Here is a 21691-nt window from a genome sequence, read left to right on the forward strand (position 1 = left end):
CGCGCTCGAAGCAGGGTAGACACCACCGCATCCGAGTAACCTCGTTTCCTCAACTGTTTCCGCTCATAAGCCAGGCCGCCAGACAAAATCGATCCGCCAGCTCGAAAACCACTGGACCCTGACTCAGGAGGTTGGGAAGATGACCTAACCGTAGAGGGCCGTCCACCGCCAGGTTGACGAGATCCGCGAACCATGGACGACGTGGCCATTCCGGAGCCACGAGAATCACCGGACCTTGATGGGACTCTATGCGGCGTAACACCTTCCCCACCAGGGGCCACGGTGGAAACACGTACAGAAGGATGTGACGGGGCCACGGCAGTACCAGCGCATCCACTCCTTCCGACGCGTGCTCTCTTCTTCGACTGAAAAACCGCGCCGCCTTCGCATTCGCCCGAGTTGCCATAAGATCGAGGTGTGGAATCCCCCACCGCCGAACGATGAGCATCATCGCCTCCGGCGAAAGCTCCCATTCGCCGGGATCCAGATGTCGTCGACTGAGGTAGTCCGCCTGCACGTTGTCTACGCCGGCAATGTGGGAGGCCGCTAGCCGCGATAGGTGGCGTTCCGCCCAGGCCATCAGCAGCGCGGCCTCCATTGCTACCGCACGACTTTTCGTGCCTCCCTGCCGATTTATGTACGCCACTGTAGTTGCGTTGTCTGACAGAATTCGTACCGCCCGGCCGCTTACCAGGGGAAGGAGGTGACGCAAGGCTAGACGCACCGCCCTGGTTTCCAGGCGGTTGATGGACCACGCGGACTGGCGTGCTGTCCAGGTGCCCTGAACCGCTCGGGATTGGCAGACCGCCCCCCAACCAGAAAGACTGGCATCCGTAGTCACCACCAGCCAAGATGGGGGTTCTAGGGTCACACCTTGGAGCAGGTTGATCGGATTGAGCCACCAGGCGAAACTGGAGTGGGCCTCCTCCAGTAGAGGGAGTTCCAGACTGTAATCCTCTGATCTGGGATCCCATCGAGAAAGCAGAGATCTCTGTAAGGGCCGCATATGCGCGAAGGCCCATTGCACCATCTCCATAGTAGATACCATATGACCAATAAGCTGTAAATGATCCCACACCGTGGGAGATGTGAGATCCAGCAAACGTCGGACCAGGGCCATGAGATTGAACATGCGCTGATGAGGAAGAAAAACCTTGCCCACCGAGGTATCGAAGCGCGCGCCCAAAAACTCCAGTTGTTGAGTCGGTTCGAGTCTGCTTTTCGCGAAGTTGACTACCCAACCCAACGACTGAAGTTGACTCACTACCAGGGAAACTGCTCGTTTGCAAGCCGCGTGCGACTTTGCTCTGATGAGCCAATCGTCGAGGTAAGGGTGCACAAGTACCCCCTGCCGCCGAAGAGAAGCCGCGACCACGACGAGCACCTTGGTGAACACGCGCGGCGCGGTGGCCAGACCGAAAGGGAGGGCACAGAACTGGTAATGGGACCCTAGCACCATGAAGCGTAGAAACCGTTGATGACGCTCTCGGATACCGATATGGAGATAAGCCTCCGTCAAGTCCAAAGAAGCCAAATATTCTCCCTTGTGGACGGCCGCAATAACAGACCGTAGAGTCTCCATCCGAAAGCGAGGCACTCACAGGGCCTTGTTTACCCGTTTGAGATCCAGGATGGGTCGGAAAGTACCCTCCTTTTTGGGAACCAGAAAATAAATGGAATACCGACCTGTTCACAACTGGTCCGGCGGAACCGGAGTCACCGCCCCCAGAGCCTGTAAGTGATCGAGCGTCTGAGCTATAGCCAGCCTCTTTTCCATCGGACCGCACGGCGATACCAGAAAAGATCCCGGAGGGGACGTACAAAATCCAACTCGTAGCCGTACCGGACCACGTCGAGGACCCATTGATCCGAAGTTATTTTGACCCATTCCTCCCAAAACCGGGACAGCCGTCCTCCGATAACGGGAACGGAGGAATGGGCCTGCGCACCTTCATTGCGCGGGCTTAATGGCAGGAAAGCTTTGTGAGGAGCCTCCACGTTGAGGCCTCCTGCCCCGAAAGGAAGGAGACCAAGACTGGGTTCTTGTAGCCTGTTGTCTCTGGGAAAAGGCACCTCCTCGTCCCGCACGAAAACGCCTTTGACCCCGAAAACGAGCCCTAGCATTCCCAAACGTCTGTGATTGACGCGGCTTATCCTCCGGCAACTTATACACCTTGTTGTCGCCCAGGTCCTTAATAAGCTGATCCAACTCCTCCCCAAAAAGCAACTTGCCCTTAAACAGAAAGGAGCCTAATCTCGCCTTTGAGGTGGCATCCGCCGCCCAACGACGGAGCCACAGCAACCTCCGAGTCGAAACAGCCAAGGACATGATGCGGGCCGAAGTACGCAGTAAATCATATAATCACTCTCACCCCCCCCCCCCCCCCCGCAGACCTGGGTCTCCAATCCTAGCTCCTCAATTACTTCTACCCCTTATATTCACACAACCACTCTAACCCCACCCCTACAACTCCTAACCTCTCCCCCTCCCTCTCCCCCCACCTATTTTCCACCTCCTTTTCACCCCCTCCCTCTACTCTAAACTACCTCTTCCCCCTCACCCCCCATAAAGTGAATTTATCAGGACTACATATTGTATATAAAAAACTTATATATAAAAAATTTGTTCCCAATCACATGTATATATACCTCCTTTAATTGTGGATACCCTCCTATATACCCTCCTATATATTTAATTGTGGATACCCTCCTATATATCAGAATCTCCCCCTCCCCACCCCTATATATCAGAATCTCCCCCTCCCCACCCCCCCCCCCCCCTTTTAGATAACCTCTTTCATGTATCACACTTTTATAATTTTACTTATATAATCTAATCTGTTATTTGTATGCTCTGAATGTTCCTTATTTAATTATCTAATTACGCAAAAATTGTAAAGCCTGTTGCTCAGTTCTGTTATATGTAAACCGACGAGATGTTCCCAACGTTCGTCGGTATATAAAAGTTACTAAATAAATAAATATAAGGCATCCGCGGTATAAGCGACCGCAGCCTCCACACAATTGGCCTGCTCAGCCTCCCCCGGAGGAAGCTCCTGCGTGGTCAGCAACTGCTGGACCCATCGCAGGTTCGCCCTCTGCACGAGGCTGCTGCACGCCGCCGCCCGGACACCAAGGGCCGCCACATCAAAAATACGCTTCAGCAAGATCTCCAGCTTACGGTCTTGAAGATCTTTCAAGGCTATCCCCCCCGTAACAGGGATAGTCGTATGTTTAACCACTGCCGTGACCGCCGAATCCACCGCCGGTGTCTTTAGGAGTTCCAAAGAATCCTTAGGTAAGGGATATAGCTTTTCCATAGCCCGAGTGACCCTCAGAGAAGACTCGGGCAGCTCCCACTCCTTGGAAACGATTTGTAAGACCTTATGATGGAACGGGAAGGTTTGAGGAGGGGCCTTAATCCCCGCCATAGCGATATCCCCCGTCGAGGTGTCAGCGTCCTGAGGGGGCGCCGTGAGCTCAAGCTCCTGGAGGACGTGAAGAATAAGGGAGCTTAATTCCTCCTTGCCGAATAGACGCAGGACCTGGGGGTCATCCCCCTCCACGGGCAACTGGTCGTCCGCCGCAAGCAAGTCTGGCGGATCCAGGGGAGTCAAAGCCGGATCCGCGGCCTCTGTGTCCTCAAGCTCTCCCCGTGGGCGGGGTACACTGGTCCCTGCGGACCCCCCGCCCCTCGGCTTCCCCTGGGGCACGGAAGGTTTAGGAACCTTAGGGGGAGGAGGGACCTCTGCCTCCCAACCGGCTTCAGCCTGCAAAAAGGCTTTGTGCATCAGCAGCACAAAATCAGAAGAAAAAGGAACCGACCTTTTTAAATTTTTTTGCAGAGATCCCGAGGGAGTAGGGGCCTGAGGGCTACCCAAATCGGCCGGGGACCAAACCAAAGTGGCAGAAAGGAAAGGCTTTTACAATTTTACAATTCTTTATTTATTTATTTTTTAAATGAGACCCCCTTCAGGGTTGGGACCCCTGGAATCGGAGGGGGAGGGTGACCGGCCCACCGGTACGCTCTCCCCCAGCCTCAAGGACAGCTAACCCGGGAACTGTCACAGGGCAGAGCCCCATGTGCCTGCCCCACACTGAGCTGAAACCGCGCTGCGCTGCAAGAAACAACAGCTACACGAACAGACAGGAGAGAGAACAGAAAGATACCAAATGATCTTGTCCCTCTAACAAAATTTCCCCTGTCTTTACTTTTTTTTTTTTTTTTACAGTACCACAAACTGACCAGACCAGGACCGCAGGTTATGCCTCTCAATCTGCTGGAGTCAGAGAATATACTGAAGGATCGCAGGTGGCACACCAGTATATCTAGGGGGTGCTTTCAGTTTTCTCTCTGACTCCATCTGCTGGAGGGGAGGCATAACCCAGCTGTCTGGACTGATCCTGGTACGTACAGGGAAAGAGATGGGTTTACCTTCTAGATGGTAGTGGAAAGCGCCAATTGTACTAACTGAATTGATCTTAAGACCTGACTCTGAAAAATGTAGAAGAAATTCAAGCAGTTTCTGAGTAGAGAAGGAGAAAGCATCTAAGGCCTTTCTCTCACACCAAAAAACCAAAACTTCTTCACTTCAAACTGGGGGACTTCCATGTGGAATCCTTCCAAGAAGCCAAAAGAATGCAAGACCCATCCTATGGAAGATCTAGGGTTTGCAGAGCTACGCTCTCAATATCCAGGCTATGAAGGCCAGGGACCAGACATTGGGCGGTACAATAGCCCTGATCTTGAGTGATAAAGGTTGAGGAATTCCCCAACCTGATTGAACTCCTGATGGATATCTCCAGGAGGAGTGAAAACCAAATGTGCCTCAACCAATAGGGAGCTATGAGAATGATAGTTCCTTGATCTCTTCTGAGTTTCAGTAAGGTTTTGCCGTTAGAGGAACTGGAGGATATGCATACAGCAGACCCTAATTCCAATTCAGGGCAAAGATATCCAAGGCTAGTTTGCCTGGAGCCCCCTTTCTGGGGAAGAGCGAGACCTTTTTGATCAAAGACATTCAAACAGATCAACCACATGTGTGCACCATTCACACAAGAAATAATTAAACTTATCTGATAATTTTCTCTTTTTTATTTCTGCTGCATCAGTCCAGAATGCTTAGGTTTGTCCTTATTCCAGAGCTTATTACTTCTTTTTAATGACATCACTACTACTACTTATGCTATGTAAGGAACCAGCTAAGCCGGTATTCCAGTATAAGCCACTGACTTATATTGAAAACCTTTGTGCAGGCCATAAACTTCAAAACTTTGCATTAAAAAACTGTTTTGAAAAGAAGACGTTTTCCTTTGAACAAAGACACTATTTTTTTCCTTCAATTTATTTAAGGGTGGAGTTTCTGGACCGGTGTAGTAGAAATAAAGGAAAGAAAATGATCAGATAAATTTATTTTTTTCTTGTCTTTCTGCTATACCAGTCCAGAACGCTTGGCAAGTACCAAAAACCAACTACTCTGGGTGGGAGGATGTTGGTCCTGCTTTTAAGATGCTTGCTCTATACACAGCGTCTGCTTTAGCGAAAACATCCAACCTATAACTTTTTGAAAATGTATTTAATGATGTATTTACATACTGTATATCTGTTAAACTAACTGCACTTAATTCTACCCAGGAAAAATGTGCTCTTATTGAGCACGCTTTTATTACTTCTGGAACATGTTTTCTTTTCAAAGTATATGAAGAAATAGTCTCTTTAATCCATTTTGTTATTGTTTCTTTTGTCCCCAAACACCACAAATAACCTGTTTTTTGAAAGAAATTTGTATCTACTTATTTAAGTAAAACTTGTCTTACATCCCGAAACTTTAAAGATTTTTCCTTTCCTTGACATTCCTTTCTTGTGAAAATGGCAAGGTAATGGACTGGTTTAAATGAAAAGATGAAATTACTTTTGGTAAAATGGAAGGTACGGGGGTATTGTTACTGAATCTTTTTTGAACTGTAGAAATGGATCTCAACATGACAGGGCCTGAATTTCAGAAATTTGTCTAGCTGAAGTAAAGCAGACTAAAATACTGTTTTCAAAGTGACATCTTTGATAGAGACTTCTTTTAAAGGTTCAAAAGGAGGTATTATTAAAGATTTGAGAACCAAATTTAGATTCCATTGTGGTATCTCTTTGTTTGATAGGAAGCTGTATTTTCTATGCCCCTTTTAAATACTGTTCGATATCAGGATGAAATGCCACTGATAGCTCTTTCACTCTCCCTCTAAAACAGTCTATGCTTGCTACTTGGACTTTCAAGGAATTATGTGCTAAACCCTTGTCTAATTCGTTTTGCAAGAGTTTTCTATGGTGAGGCTTCAAAATAATACCAAACACATATATAAATTATGGAAGTTGACTGCTTTCTTGCCTTCAGTAATAAAGATATCATCGTAGGTAAATATCCTTTTTAAATTTTTATTTAGTTTTGACCTCTCAAGAGCCAAAATGGAGCGATGTTTTCCATCAATACTGGGCCTTGTCACAGAAGGTCTGGGACATCTGTCAGCTGTAGAGGGTAATCTGTGTTTACTCTCATCAAATCTGCATACCAATCTTGGCCAATCTGGTGCCACTAGAAACACTTGTAACTTCTCCTTCTCCACCTTTTGTAGTATATGGCTTATCAAGGGCCATGAAGGGAAGATATAAGCTAATTCTGTCTTTGAGCATGTTTGTACTCATGCATCCATTTCCTTGGTTTTGATCTCCTTGTGCCTGCTGTAAAATCGCTGTATTTATTAATTAAATTTCTATACAGTCACTCTGTATTCAATCGTAACATTTACAATTATATAATAACACAAAAATTATATAATCATGTAAAATTACAAAATAAATAAATACAATAAAAATGAAAAGAAAGCTTAAAACACATCTAAAAATCAAAACAATTATAAAACCTACATTTTTTATGTTTTTGACATCGCCATAATCAGTGATCCTTAGTCCCTTTTTATTATACAACTCTCATCTGCAAGCTCGAACAGCCAGGTCTTAAGATTGCAAAAAGACTTCCTGATTTTTAAATAGAATTTAAAGTTAGAGGGGAGCGAATTCCAGAGTTTAGGACCAGCAATCTAGATAGCTCTTTCTCTCACTTCAATCAAATGTGTGGATTGGACAGAGGGAATAGTTAACAAACCTTTATTCGCTGACCTCAGGTTCCTTTGTGGGATATGCAGGTGTAATGAGGCATTTAGCCATTCTTTTTTTTATCACTGTAGATTGATTTATGTAATCAACATAAAATTTTACAGTCAATTCTAAACTTAACCAGGAGCCAGTGTAATGCCATCAGAATAGGCATTATGTGATCAAATTTGCTTCCTCCAGTTAAAATTTTGGCAGTTGCGTTCTACAATAATTGTAATGGTTGTAAAGAACTAGCTGGTAGACCAAGAAAAAGTGTGTTGCAATAGTCAAGATCTGAAAAAATCAAAGTCTGGAGTACCTTACAGAAGTCATCATGACATAAAAAGGGCTTCAATCATTTTAGCATGTGTAATTTACCATAGCCATCTCTAATTTTGTGGTTAATTTCTTTCTTAATAAAATTTTTTATTTTATTAAAACATAATAAAATCTTAATAAGAAATCTTAATAAGAAATCTTAATAAGATTTCCATATCTTATTAAGATATGGAAAAATGCTTCTTGGAGGATCTATGGAAGCAAGGAACTCCTCTCTCCACACTGATAACATAACTAATCAAAGTGACTCCATTTGAAAAATGTGGGATGTGGAGGCTCCTGTTGATGCCTTTTAAATCTAGTATAGGTTGGTATGTTCCATCTTTCTTTGGAAAGATGAAATATATTGAGTACAACCATGTCTTTCTTCTTGGTAAGATACTGGATGGATAGCATGCACTTGAAGTAATTTGTCCAGCGTTGTTTGTAGTGTAATTCTGTTATTGATGTTGAACAAGGTGACACTAAGAATGTCAGAGTCACTGTCTTGCTAGTTCTAAAGAATAACCAATCTGAATAATATCCAAGACCCACTGGTCTGTTATATGGATCCATGCCTTGAAACAGCTCTGTAGACACCTCCCTATTGGCTGATTCAAAGAGTGGATCTGTAACCCATCATTGTTGATTGTTAATGGAGGTTAAGGGACTTGTTTAATCTAGTCTTATCTTTTTGGCTCCATGAAAGGGCTGCATGCTTCCTTTTGCTCCAGAAACTTGTGAAATAAATTGTCTTTCAGGATGGGTTTGTGCTCTGTATGATCTAAAGGCACAGTACTGCCTTGCTGGGAAACCTACACCGGAATCCCCTTTTACCAACGGAGTGAGAAGAGTCCCCTCTGCCGAGGGTCCTGAGACTGCTACATCCAGACTACTTCACTACTGCCACCTCTGGTGGTACACTTCAAGCTGTTTAATAAAAGAACTAAACTCTGTGTTTGTGCATCTGCGTTTAGCCCAGTACTGTGGCACCTCATGGGGCTCCTCCCTGTGGGCGTGGTCATCTGCCACAGTACTCAAGAATCCACCCAAACACCGCTTAACCATAACAGCAAGCCTCGGTGGCGCTTCCTCCTTGGAGGAACTGGCGACAACCACTGATGCTGTCCTGGGAACCTATGCCAGCTGGCTGGGTAATGCACCGATGAGCATGTTGAGCTTCTCCAGAAGCAGTATGATGATGGGCGGCACCAGGTTTGGTGCCATCGGTACCATAGGACTGAAACCCTGCAGCACCCAGTCCACTGCTAGCTGGAATCAATGCACCAGCTCCTCCTCGAACATTGCCAATGCCAAGACAGACGGAGGAAGGAGGGGGTAGCCAGATCTTCTCCAGACCCTTGAGGAGGATTGGTGACTGTCATCAGGGCCAGTGGACACTGTCGTGGACCCCTGGCATTGATGAAGAATTGGCACCCCTCACTGCGGGGTTGCTTTGGGGGTATCGTGGCAAAAGCTGGTGCATCCCCATGCCCGGCACCGTGTATCGACTGGGACTGGTGCTGTTTCTTAGGCTTCCCTTGATGCTTGGCCCGGTCCTTCCTCGGTGCCAAGGCCGATGACGAGGAACCCGACGTCCTCAGCCTGGAGGAGATTGACAACGGTCCTGCCAATGTCGATGGCTCAGTGTCCATTGGTGTGGCTCCTTGGTCCTTCAATGCCGATGCCACCAATGCCAATGCCTCAGTCTTCTTTAACCGGAAAAACTGGGCGCATAAGTGGCAGCCTCGGAAGTCATGCGATGCCTCTAGGCAAAGGATACATGTGTCATGCAAATCCATAATGGACATGGTCCTCTGGCACCGGGGGCATCGCTGAAAACCGGACATAGCCATAATGGATGAAACAAAGGGGCACTAACAGAAGACGATTGTCAACGAGGTGGTAATGGCCAGAGGGCACCCATGCATCGCCGCCACAGGGTAATTGACCATGAAAGGAAACTTACTCAAATCACCAAAAACCCTGATTAGGAAACAATACAGGAGGGCACCGAGAGGGACCCGGCGATAGAACAACCAGAAAATCCTGTGAAAAAATTTAAGAAAAACAGAGTTTTCCAGAAGGCCAAAAACAGCCACAGTGAGCTCGTTTACACCATGAGGCTTACAGATCCGCGGAAAAAGAGAGACTGGAGTGAAACCCCACGTGGATACATGGTATAGGGCATCGGGGCGCCATCTGATGTCACCCATGTGTGGGGACTACCATCCTGCTTTTCCTCGAAAAATTAAAGATCTGCAACTGGTGGGCTCCATGGAAAAGGTGAGACTGAAGGGGCAAGGATGCATGGCAATCAGGCATAGTCTAAGGGGCAGATTTAAAAAAAATACGCGAGCACGTACTTTTGTTCGCTCACCCGGCGCAAACAAGAGTACGCCGGATTTTAATAGATACGGGCGTAGCCGCACGTATCTTTTAAAATATGGGGTTGGCGCGCGCAAGGGGGTGAACATTTGTGCACCTTGCGCGTGCTGAGCCCTGTGCGCGCTGCTCGTTCCCTGCGAGGCAGCTCCGAAATATTGATGACATTTATCCTCAGGTATTTTGCACAGATCATTTCCACTATAATTCACATTGGCCCTTCAGCTGGTGATTTTATGCAATGGTACTGAATGTTGCCAAAATCGGAGCGGCCTCAGGGGGAACTTTCCTTCCGCCTCCCCCCACCTAACCCATCCCCCAGCCCTATCTAAACCCCCCTACCTTTATTATAAAAGTTACGCCTGGTCGAGGCAGGCGTAACTCGCGCGCGATTCCCCGGCCCAGGAGCAGTTTCGGGGGCCTCGGCCACACCCTCGAAACGCCCCCGGGCCGGAACCATGCCCGCGGCCCCGGATGATGCGCTGCCGCTACACGCCCTCCGACATGCCCCCCAGGAAAGCCCCGGGACTTATGTGCTTCCCGAGGTTTGCACGCGCCGCCGAGCCTATTCAACATAGGCTCGACGCTCGCAGGGGGGAGCTTGGGGCATGCCCTTTTGAAAATCTGCCCCTAAGATTCTAGAAACTTTGAAATCAAATTTCCATGTCAGGCCCCGTCTGATGTCATGCATGTATGAGGACTGCCATCCTGGATGTCCTTGGAGATATAAATTTACATCTCTGGAGGCCTCTTACCTTCCTAAAGCCTCATAAGAGGAAAGGAAGTGAGAGAGTTGAAGATGTATCCAAAAAGCACTTTAAAAAAAGTATACCATATATATATATATATATATATATATATATATTATTTTTTTTTTTAAACACACCACACCAATCCCTCCAGCAGTTTGTGTATACAGAGCCAAATGTACCAGCAGAAGTATCTGAATGTGTTGAACAGCTTATCCCATCGCATTCCCTGTAGAATCTATCCAGCGGAGCAGATGGCCATTAAGCTGGAGAGTGAGTTAAAAGTAAAATAAAAAATAAATATAAAAATGTATTTACTTCTTAAAGGCCCTTTCTAGACACACCTACTCTGGCTGCTCTTATGGAGAAGACAAAAACCCTTTAATTCTGTGAAAAAAAAAGCCACTGTTTTGTTTTGGATTTTCAACATAATTATATTTGGGTGAGTTCTGTGATTTTGCTATAGCTGGAAAGTGGTAAATTTGGGACCACTGAGCTAAGCATGTTGTTGTGTTCACCGTTAAGCAGAGTGCCTGCCTTTCCACAGTCTGGAATATTGTTTTTTTAATTTTCTTTCCCATTAACATTCAGCTGTCAGATTCTGAAGCTATAAAGTCATATTGATGACATTTATCCTCAGGTATTTTGCACAGATCATTTCCACTATAATTCCCATTAGCCCTTCAGCTGGTGATTTTATGCAATGGTACTGAATGCTGCTGCCATGGTTCACAGCCCAGAAAAGACGTATGGCTTCCTACAAGAACATTTCACAGCAGGTTCAGGCTCAGTTAGGTTCTGCCAGACACATACAGGTGGAGGCAGTGGGCTTACCTTGGAATGCTTAACCAAGGCCTGCAAGCAGAAGATCTCCACTTTCTCAGAAGGAACAGAGCTCAGGCTTTCTGCATAAGGAAGTCCATTTCCTCCAAAGCACCACAGCCCTCCCTGAAACGAGAGCAAACCAACCAGGAAATAAATGGCAATTCATACTGAAAAACCTCCAGCAACCTGCAAAAATGACCTGCCCCTAAAATATCCAAGCATGAATATTCATTTCTGGAACTCTATAGACCTCACATTAAGGTAAGACCTAAAAGCAGTTAACAGACAAATCAGCAATCAGGAGGCAGCTATTAGGTCAATTAAAAAATTGCAAATCTAGTTTCTTACCTAGCTACAGCTGGGGGCTCTGAGCCATGGGGAAGGGGAAGTTATTTGTCCAAGATCATAAAGAGTGTTGGTTGACTTGGGGTTGAAATCCCAGAAGGTCACAATTTCTGGAACCAAACTGCTGGGCCATACTTCCTGCTTCTAATGCTCACTATAAGGCCCTCACCAACTTGGTAGTGCTGAAAATACCCCCAAACTCAAACATGCTAAGCTCACATGTTAAGGGAACCATACACCAATGCTTAACACATTAGTTCAAGAAAATTGCCCATAGGGAGTTTAATTTTGTAAGGCATTTTTACAGATAAAACAGTGCTTTACCCATCAAAATGACCTTTTACAAAATGTCCTAATGGATTTGCAGATAAGCACATGTATGTGTCATGCATGTGTGCAAGTTTACCCAGACTGAGTGGAGGCATTCCTGGAGCCGGGTTTGGGGAGGGAATTGGATTCAGACAGCAAACAACAAGGGCCCTGAAAGTGTTAAGTATGGGGGTGACCTGTATGGTACAGCAGATATTACCATAAGCTTGCTGGGCAGACTGAGTGGACCATTTGGTCCTTTTCTGCTATCATTTTTATGTTTCTATGTTTTCTAATTTTAAAACTGTGTGTTGGTGAAATTTGTTGTATGAGCTTCTGCAAATGGCTTGCAGAGCATTGGCAGAGTCTTTTAAATGTCGACCACTATTTCTTGCTGTTTGGGGAAATTATATTCAAACTCTGAGAAAGGATGGGATTCCTGTACATCCATATTTATCGACTGGTTGATTCAGGCCAAGGTGATTTCCTTGTTGCAGGAACTTGGTTGAGTGGTGAACTTAGCCAAAAACCATCTTCAACCATCTCAGTCATTGGAGTATCTGGGTGTACGTTTTGACACGAAGCAGGGCAGAGTTTTTCTTCCAGAAACTTGTATTCAAACGTTGATGGCGTAGGAGCATCTCTTGGTGAGCACTATTCGCCCGACATCGTGGTCCTATCTACTGGTGCTCAGGATGATGGCAGCAATCCTGGAAGTAGTACCATGGGCAAGGGTGCATGTGTGTCAACTTCAGCGTTCCCTATTGTCTCGATGGAACCCACAGTCTCTAGACTATTTGATTCGGCTCCACCAGCCGATGGATCTCACCCTCCAGTGGTGTTTGCAAGCGGATCATCTGAAGAAGAGAGTCTCTCTGACGTCACCGGACTGGTTGATTCTCACGACAGATGCAAGCTTCTAAGGTTGGGGAGTTCAATGTCAGGAACTAACAGCGCAAGGGCGTTGGAATACAGAGGAGTGAGTCTCTCTGGAACATCAATCAGCTGGAAGCCTGGGTGGTTTGGCTGGCATGCTTACAGTTCAGCTACAGGCTGCAGGGTTGAGCAGTCTGAATAATATCGCACAACACAAACAATGGTGGCTACATCTATTGGCAGGAAGGAACCAACAAGCATCGCAGGAGATAGACCAACTTATGGAATGGGCGGAAATGCATCTTCAGGAGATCTTGGCCTTGCACATTGCAGGAAAAGAATGTAAGAGCAGGCTTTCTCAGCAGGGAGAGTCTGGACCCAGAAGAATGGATATTGTCAGATGAGGCATCCCAGCTGATAGTGGATCGCTGGGGTCTTCCATTTATAGACCTGCTGGCGACTTCTCGCAATGTAAAGGTTCCTCGATTCTTCAGTCACAGGAGAGATCTCAATTCCTTAGGGATTCATGCTCTCATGCAGGCCTAGTCAGAAGGCAAGCTGCTGTATGCCCTTCCCCCATGGTGCTTCTGGTGGCATCAGATTGGCCCAGAAGACCATGGTATGCAGATCTGTGAAGTCTCCTGGTGGAAACCCCCCTTTGTATTCCAACATACAGGAATCTGTTGCAGCAGGGGCCTGTCCTTCATGAAGATCTGACTCTGTTTTATCTTATGGTATAGCCCTTGAGAGGGCTTGCTTGTTTAAGTGTGGTATATTTTTCTGTGGTGATTGTCACCTTGCTACAAGCATGAAAGTTCTCCACTTCCTTAGCCTATGTGCCGGTTTGGCGACTGTTTGAGGCTTGGTGTGAAGACTGCGGAGTGCTTACTCATTCAGTTGGGATCCTGCTCATTTTGGAATTTTTACAGGATGGGTTGAATAAAGGGTTGGCCCTTAATTCCTTGAAGGTACAGGTAGTGGCTCTTACTTGTTTCAAGGGCCAGGTGAATAGTGGATCCTTATCGTCTCTTCCTGATGTGGCCCTTTTCCTGAGGGGAGTGAAACATCTTCGTCCTCCCTTGCGGTTACCAGTTCCTTTGTAGAGTCTTAACCTAGTGTTGGATTTGTTGTTAGGCCCTATGTTTCGACCGCCGCATGGCTTTTCCTTGCAGTTACTGGCCTTGAAACCTGTGTTTCTGGTGGCGATTTGTTCTGCGCGTTGAATTTCTAAGCTGAGCCTCATCTTGTTGGGAGCCGTTCCTTCAGGTGATTCCAGAGGTGATATAGATGCGTACTGTTCCTTCCTTCTTATCTAAAGTGGTTTCAGATTTTCAAATAAATCAGTCCATTTCCTTACCAACCTTGGATAAGGAAAGAGATATGGAGGAATAGAGTCTGTTGTGTCCTTTGGATGTCAAGAGACATGTTATAAGATATCTGGAGGTTCCTAAACCTTTCCGATTGCCTATTTGTCCTTCATGGTGGAGGTAAACAGGATAAACCAGCTTTGTGGGCTACAACAGCTCACTGGATTAAGGAGGTGATCATGGCCACGTATGTGGTGGCTAACAAGCCGTTGCACACTCAGGTTAGGGCTCATTCCACTAGGGATCAGGCAGTATCAGAGGCGGAGTTTAGATTGTTGTCTTCCATTGACACCTGCTGAGTTGCGACATGATCCTCCTTACACACCTTTTTCAGGTATTATCATCTGGATGTGCAGATCTGGGAAGACCGCGGGCAGATTCCCGCCCTATTTGGAAGTAGCTTGGGTACATCCCACTGGTTCTGGATTCATCTGTCTGGACGCTAAGAAATGAGAAATTACTACTTATCTGATAATTTCCTTTTCTTTAGGACAGACAGTTGAATCCAACTTCCTGCTCCTTGGTTGCCGAATGATTGAGCTATGATCCTAAGAGTTTCCAGGGATTACTGGTAAATATTAATCCAGTCCCTAGACCAGTGTTAATACATGCTTGTCTGAGCTCAGTGTTTCTTGCTGTTTGAGTACAGAATTGGTTGTCTGTTTTTAATCAAGGTTTTTGCTAGTCTGTCCACAATTGCTTTTGAAGAGAATACTGGCAGGCTGATGTCACTGTGGGAGTATATATACTATGACATCAGTTTGCTCTGTCTCCATTTGCTGGTAGAGGTGCATAACCCACTGGTTCTGATTTCATTTGTCGTCCTGAAGAAAAGGAAATTAAGTAAGTAGTAATTTCTCATTATACATAGCTTATAAAATTCCAGTGAATAGGCATTTATCATCCATATGATTTGGAAGACACAGGTCTTCCACAACTTCCTAAGAGGGTCCTGGATTGGTGTAGCATGACTAAAGGAAAAGAAATTAACAGGTAAGAAAGGTCTCCTTCCTCCTCAATCTGCTACACCAGTCCAGACAAGTGGGAAGTACCAAAGTCCAACTAATCTGGGAGGGAGGAAGAAAGGGCCACCTTTAGGGACACCAACTGCAGCTCCAAAAGCTGTGTTCACTTTGACTCTAACATTCAAACAGTAATGCTTGACAAAAGAGTTCAAAGAGGACAAGTAGTTGCTTTATAAATGTCCTCTTTGCTTCATGTTTGCTGAAGAGGATGTTGGGGAGATATACATGCTGGAAACGGTATGTAATGGTGATGATGTTGAAGAACAAACAAATCACAGTGAACCTGGAGGATGCAATAGGGCAGATTGTCAAACTAAAAAGTAGAAAATTGTCTGCCTCAGATGGTGTACACCCCAGAGTTTTGAAAGAACTAAAAAATGAAATTGCAGATCTATTACTAGTAATTTGTAACCTACAATTAAAACTGTCTATTGCACCTTAAGATTGCAGGGCGACTAATGTAAACCCGATTTTAAAAAGGACTCCAGTGATGTTCTGAGAAACTACAGACTGGTGAGACTATCTTCAGTGCCAGGAAAAATCACAGAAACTATTCTGATGAACAAAATCACAGAACATATAGAAAGACATGGTTTAATTTATTTATTTATTGTTTTTGTTATACCGAGTTTCATGATAGGCATCACATCAACCCGGTTTACAAATAACAAGGAGTGTAAAGCATAACGTAACGTAAAAAACAATATTTTCAATAAGAACCTTGAACTTTAAATACAGTGAATCAGAAAAAGGGAGAGGGAAAGTTACAAAAAACAAGGAAAATAAACTTGGGATGGAAGGGGAGAAATTGAACAGCACAATATTTACATTTCAGCCTATTGATACATTAGATTTAATGGTTTATTACATTAGATTTATTGATACATTAGATTTAATGTTTAATGGGAAACAGCCAGCATGGATTTATACAGGAGAAGTCTTGCCTTATCTGTTACATTTATTTCAAAAGGGTTAATAAATATGTGGATAATGGTGAGCCGTTGGATATATAATGATGTGGAAAAGGGACAGACAAGTGAGGGGAACAAATTTGCTGATGAAACAAAATTATTAAATCACAAGCAGATTGTGAGAAACTGCAGGAAGACCTTGTGAGACTGGGCATCCAAATGACAGATGAAATTTTAAGGTGAATTTTAAAAGAGATGCATGTGCATAAAATGACAGCTACGCACGCAAGTAGCGCTTGTTCATGCAGGGGCTATTTTATAAATCTTGCACATACGTGTGCAAGTACCGACGCGCAAATCTCTCTGATGGTGTAAAATGGGGTGGATTTAGGATGGGACAAGGGCATTATGGTGTGGGCCAACATATACATGCATAAGTTTTATATGCAAATGCAGCGTGCATATGGCTTGTACCTGCACATATTTACTTCTGCTATTCATCAGGTGTAAGTCTAAATAAAAATTTGTAGTCAAATAAAGACTGCGTGAGTTTTCTGGGTAAACTGGGGGTGCAGGCTAAAGAACAAGGAGGGTCTTCATGATTTAGACATAGACTGGGCAAACTAGTGGACTAACTGATACAACTGGTCTTTTCCTTCACGTGCACATTATAAAATTAGCTCGCTTGCACATGTATAAGCCGACAATTCCTAAGAATTGCCTCACCGAGCGTCCCAGGGTCAGGAGCCTCCGGGACCCACCTCCGGCCGTGAACCCACCGACTGACGACGCTCCCCATGCTAGTACGAGGCCCGTCCCTCGGTGACTTCACCTCATCGCGCCGATGCCTTTAAAAGTAAGCGCAGGCCGCAGGCGCTACGCGCCTGGTGTCACACACCAAAGGGGCCTGCCTCTTAATGTGCCCCTTTGTGCCTCCCCGTCTAGCTCCCCCAAATCTCTGCTTTAGCAACATCGAACTTCCATGCCAGGAAACCAGCACAAAATTATACCAACCACAATAACATCCTGACCTCACCATCAACTCTCCAGATCTTAAAAGCAGCATCCCCTGTAAATACTCCACGCTTAAATAACTTCCCTCTAACTAACACCCCTTCTCAACATATATACCCTAACAGCGGACAGCCAATCCCAACATTAAAGCAGAACAGAATCTCCAAAAGAATAAAAGCAAACTGCACAAACAACCCACGGTCTCGCACCACAATTCCCATCAATCCTAATGTCCACTTCATAACCCTCACCGTATTAACCCTTCTCTTACTCAACGCACAATCCATAACAAAAATAATACAGATAATTCATGACCTTCTTCTAGACAATCGTCCAGACGTACTCCGTGTGTCCGAATCATGGCACAAAAGCTCCGACGTAGCACTCATCAACCAGCTACCCAAAACAATCTACAAAAGAAAATTATTCCTTACCTGCTAATTTTCGTTCCTGTAGTACCATGGATCAGTCCAGACGGTGGGTTATGTTCCCCGTCCAGCAGATGGAGTCAGAACAGACTTCGAGGGGCGTTACCATATAAACCAGCTCACCCTCTGCAGGAGCTCAGTATCTTTCTGACTCCAGCAGATGAGAGTTGGGGAACCAGCGGCTTCCCCAGGGTGGCAGGATCTTAGATTCTTCCGTTCTTTTCTTCTTTCCTGTCACTCCTTTACATTTTGGATCAAGTTTTAAAAGTTAAAAAAAAAAAAAAAGGGTGTTCAATTTTTGGGGAGGCGTGGCTCAGGTCTGTTCTGCCTCCTTCTCTCTTGCTCTCGCCTCCTTCCCTGGCAGGGGTAAGTGACGGTGTCTTTCTCTTTGCAGATTTTTGGATTTTTCCTTTAGGTTTTGAGCGCTGGTGCCGGCCTCTCCGCGTTGTCTTCTCCGTCCTGCGGCCCCGAGACGAGTCTTCCCCGGGGCCGCCGCTGCAGGGAGGGGCGATTCCCCTGCACTTCGGGACGTCTTGGGCGGGTAGCGCAGGCCGTTCGGGCCTTCTGACTCCATCTGCTGGACCGGGGACATAACCCACCGTCTGGACTGATCCTGGTACGTACAGGGAACATATTCTCTATACCCAACTAAAAAGAAAAGGAGGCGGCCTTCTACTCCTGGCTCTAAAAAAACTCACTCAAAATCCACCCCATCAACCTACCTCCTCTCATCGAATAAGCGTATTCAAAACAAAACATTTACAAATTCTCCTGCTCTATGCCCCACCTGGAGTACTCAAACACAACCTGCCCACACTATTTGAAGCCATCGCAACTAACATTAACATGGACACCCCCGCAATCATCCTGGGTGATTCAATCTTCACATTGATAAAACACCACCCTCACCCACTTACGAACTCCTCCTAGACACCATGATGGCAACTGGATTCAAACAAATAATTAACACCCCCACCCACAAGTCAGGTCATACCCTAGACTTAATATTTATCAATAAAAAAATTTTGCTGAACAACCCACCCACAATTTCCACCATCCCCTGGTCAGACCACAAACTCATCAAAACCAAACTACTGTTGCGTCCGTTGGGATCAGATGGCTTCGCCCCTTATGCCTCACCTTTTTCTCGGCTCCTCCCGCTTACCTTGGGAAGATGGCTACCGCCGGCGTCTACAAGCCACCCTCTCCAGCATTCCCGGAACGGCTATGGCGTTGCCTCCCGTCATGTTCCTCCAAGGGCCCTACTAGGGTGTGCGCGCTACCCACGTCTTTATTCCAGCTATGGCACGAACCTCAGGGGTGTCCTCCTCAAGTGACAGCACGCCATCTGGGTATTTAGCCTGCACTTACTTGCTAGCTAACAGAGTTAGCAAGGACTTGATATTGGATTGGACTCGTCCAGTCTAAGCCACTCTGCCGCTTCCGAGCTGCCGCTGGAAGCTCTCTCTCTGCCCTTCGGGGGTAATCTGTAACTTGGGTACCCGCTCCTCGGGGGCCCTCTGCTTTATTTCAGGTGCCTTACTAGGATCAGGTACTCGCTCCTCGAGGGCTTGCTCTCCCTGCCTCGGTGCCTGTACCATCTACTTCTGCTTGGTGGAATCGCCAACCTACATCTACCATCTAGTGGGTAATCTAACTCTCAGTCTGTCTCATTTACAGCATTGCCTTGCTGGGAAATCTACACCGGAATCCCCCTATACCAACGGGGTGAGACGGGTTCCCTCTGCCGAGGGTCCCAAGACTGCTACCTCTGGATCACCTCACTACTGCCACCTCTGGTGGTATACATCAAGCTATACAATAAAAGATCTAATTCTGGGTTTCTGCGTCCTGAGTCTAGCCCAGTACTGTGGCTCCTCCCCGTGGGTGTGGTCATCTGCCACAGTACCCAAGAATCCACCCAAACACCTCTAAACCATAACAGATTGCTAACTCCATGGATTCGGCTCAGCTCACCGCATTGCAGGCCATTTCAGGCCTGGCCCAGCGAATCTCCGAACAGCAGAATGCGCTGGAGAATTTTACTGCTGCATTCAACCAGCTGCACGCACAGATGAACCTACCCACCACCACAGGTAAAGAAGTTACACCGCCAGAAGTGACGGTCAAGACAATTGTAACTCTATCTGCTCCAACACACTTCTCGGGGGAAGTTTGGAAATGTAGAGGTTTTATTAACCAGTGTTGCGTGCACTTTTCCCTGCAACCTAGCCATTTTCCTACAGCCTATGCCAAGACCACTTACATCTTGTCTTATCTGGACGGAAGAGCGATGGCTTGGGCCTCTTTGTGTGGGAGCGCGATGATCCCATCCTACATGATCTTGCCGGATTTCTTGAACTGTTCAGATCAGTTTTTGATGACCCTGCCTGGCATCCCACTGCAGGATCTTCATTGGTTCACCTGAAGCAACATTACATTGAATTACATTGAGATCTAAATGCCTGAGGACCCTCTTCTTTGAAGGACTGAACTCTTGTTTGAAAGACTAGCTGGCAGCTCGTGAGATGCCTGAGACCTTGGCTGAACTGGTGAAGTTGGCAACAAGGAATGATCGCCGACTTCGTGACAAGATTCAAGAGACCAAGATTCCCAGAAGACCCCTTCAGGGGCAAAGCTCGAGTTAAGTCCACACCCCAGACCTGTTCCCTCGGGTCTGGTAGCTGGCGAGAAAGAACCAATGCAATTAGCCGCACTCACCTGATGTCAAAAAGGGCTCCAGGGGTGATCCGGGAAACTACAGACCGGTTAGCCTCACTTCAGTGCCAGGAAAATAGTGGAAAGTGTTCTAAACATCAAAATCATAGAACATATAGAAAGGACATGGTTTAATGGAACAAGGTCAGCATGGCTTTACCCAAGGCAAGTCTTGCCTCACAAATCTGCTTCACTTTTTTGAAGGAGTTTAATAAACATGTGGATAAAGGTGAAACCGGTAGATATAGTATACTTGGATTTTCAGAAGGCGTTTGACAAGTTCCTCATGAGAGGCTTCTAGGAAAAGTAAAAAGTCATGGGATAGGTAGCGCTGTCCCTTTCGTGGATTGCAAACTGGCTAAAAGACAGGAAACAGAGAGGTAGGATTAAATGGACAATTTTCTCCGTGGAAGGGAGTGGACAGTGGAGTGCCTCAGGGATCTGTATTGGGACCCTTACTTTTCAATATATTTATAAATGATATGGAAAGAAATACGAGTGAGATAATCAAAATTTGCAGATGACACAAAATTGTTCAGAGTAGTTAAAGCACAAGCAGATTGTGATAAATTGCAGGAAGACCTTGTGAGGCTGGAAAATTGGGCATCCAAATGGCAGATGAAATTTAATGTGGATAAGTGCAGGTAATGCATATAGGGAAAATAACCCATGCTATAATTACACAATGTTAGGTTCCATATTAGGTGCTACAACCCAAGAAAGAGATCTAGGTGTCATAGTGGATAACACATTGAAATCGTCGGTTCAGTGTGCTGCAGCAGTCAAAAACAAACAGAATGTTGGGAATTATTAGAAAGGAAGGGTGAATAAAATGAAAATGTCATAATGCCTCTGTATCGCTCCATGGTGAGACCACACCTTGAATACTGTGTACAGTTCTGGTCGCTGCATCTCAAAAAGATATAATTGCGATGGAGAAGGTACAGAGAAGGGCTACCAAAATGATAAGGGGAATGGAACAGCTTCCCTACGAGGAAAGACTAAAGAGGTTAGGACTTTTCAGCTTGGAGAAGAGACGACTGAGGGGGGATATGATAGAGGTGTTTAAAATCATGAGAGGTCTAGAACGGGTAGATGTGAATCGGTTATTTACTCTTTCGGATAGTAGAAAGACTAGGGGGCACTCCATGAAGTTAGCATGGGGCACATTTAAAACTAATCGGAGAAAGTTCTTTTTTACTCAACGCACAATTAAACTCTGGAATTTGTTACCAGGGGATGTGGTCAGTGCAGTTAGTATAGCTGTGTTTAAAAAA

The 21691-nt window shown here is 45.9% G+C and overlaps 1 protein-coding gene across 9 annotated transcripts in view; it reads right to left on the minus strand.

Moving 5' to 3' along the window:
- SERAC1 (serine active site containing 1) overlaps positions 1-21691 on the minus strand; it is a 140780-nt gene that overhangs the window by 49374 nt on the left and 69715 nt on the right. For all 9 annotated transcript variants that reach the window (XM_029596668.1, XM_029596664.1, XM_029596667.1 and 6 more), the window contains one exon: positions 11431-11544. In XM_029596668.1, coding sequence (XP_029452528.1) covers positions 11431-11544 — 114 coding nt within the window. The remainder of the gene's footprint in view (positions 1-11430; positions 11545-21691) is intronic.

Source organism: Rhinatrema bivittatum, chromosome 3 (assembly GCF_901001135.1).
Source record: "Rhinatrema bivittatum chromosome 3, aRhiBiv1.1, whole genome shotgun sequence".
In the NCBI taxonomy this organism is placed as follows: domain Eukaryota; kingdom Metazoa; phylum Chordata; class Amphibia; order Gymnophiona; family Rhinatrematidae; genus Rhinatrema; species Rhinatrema bivittatum.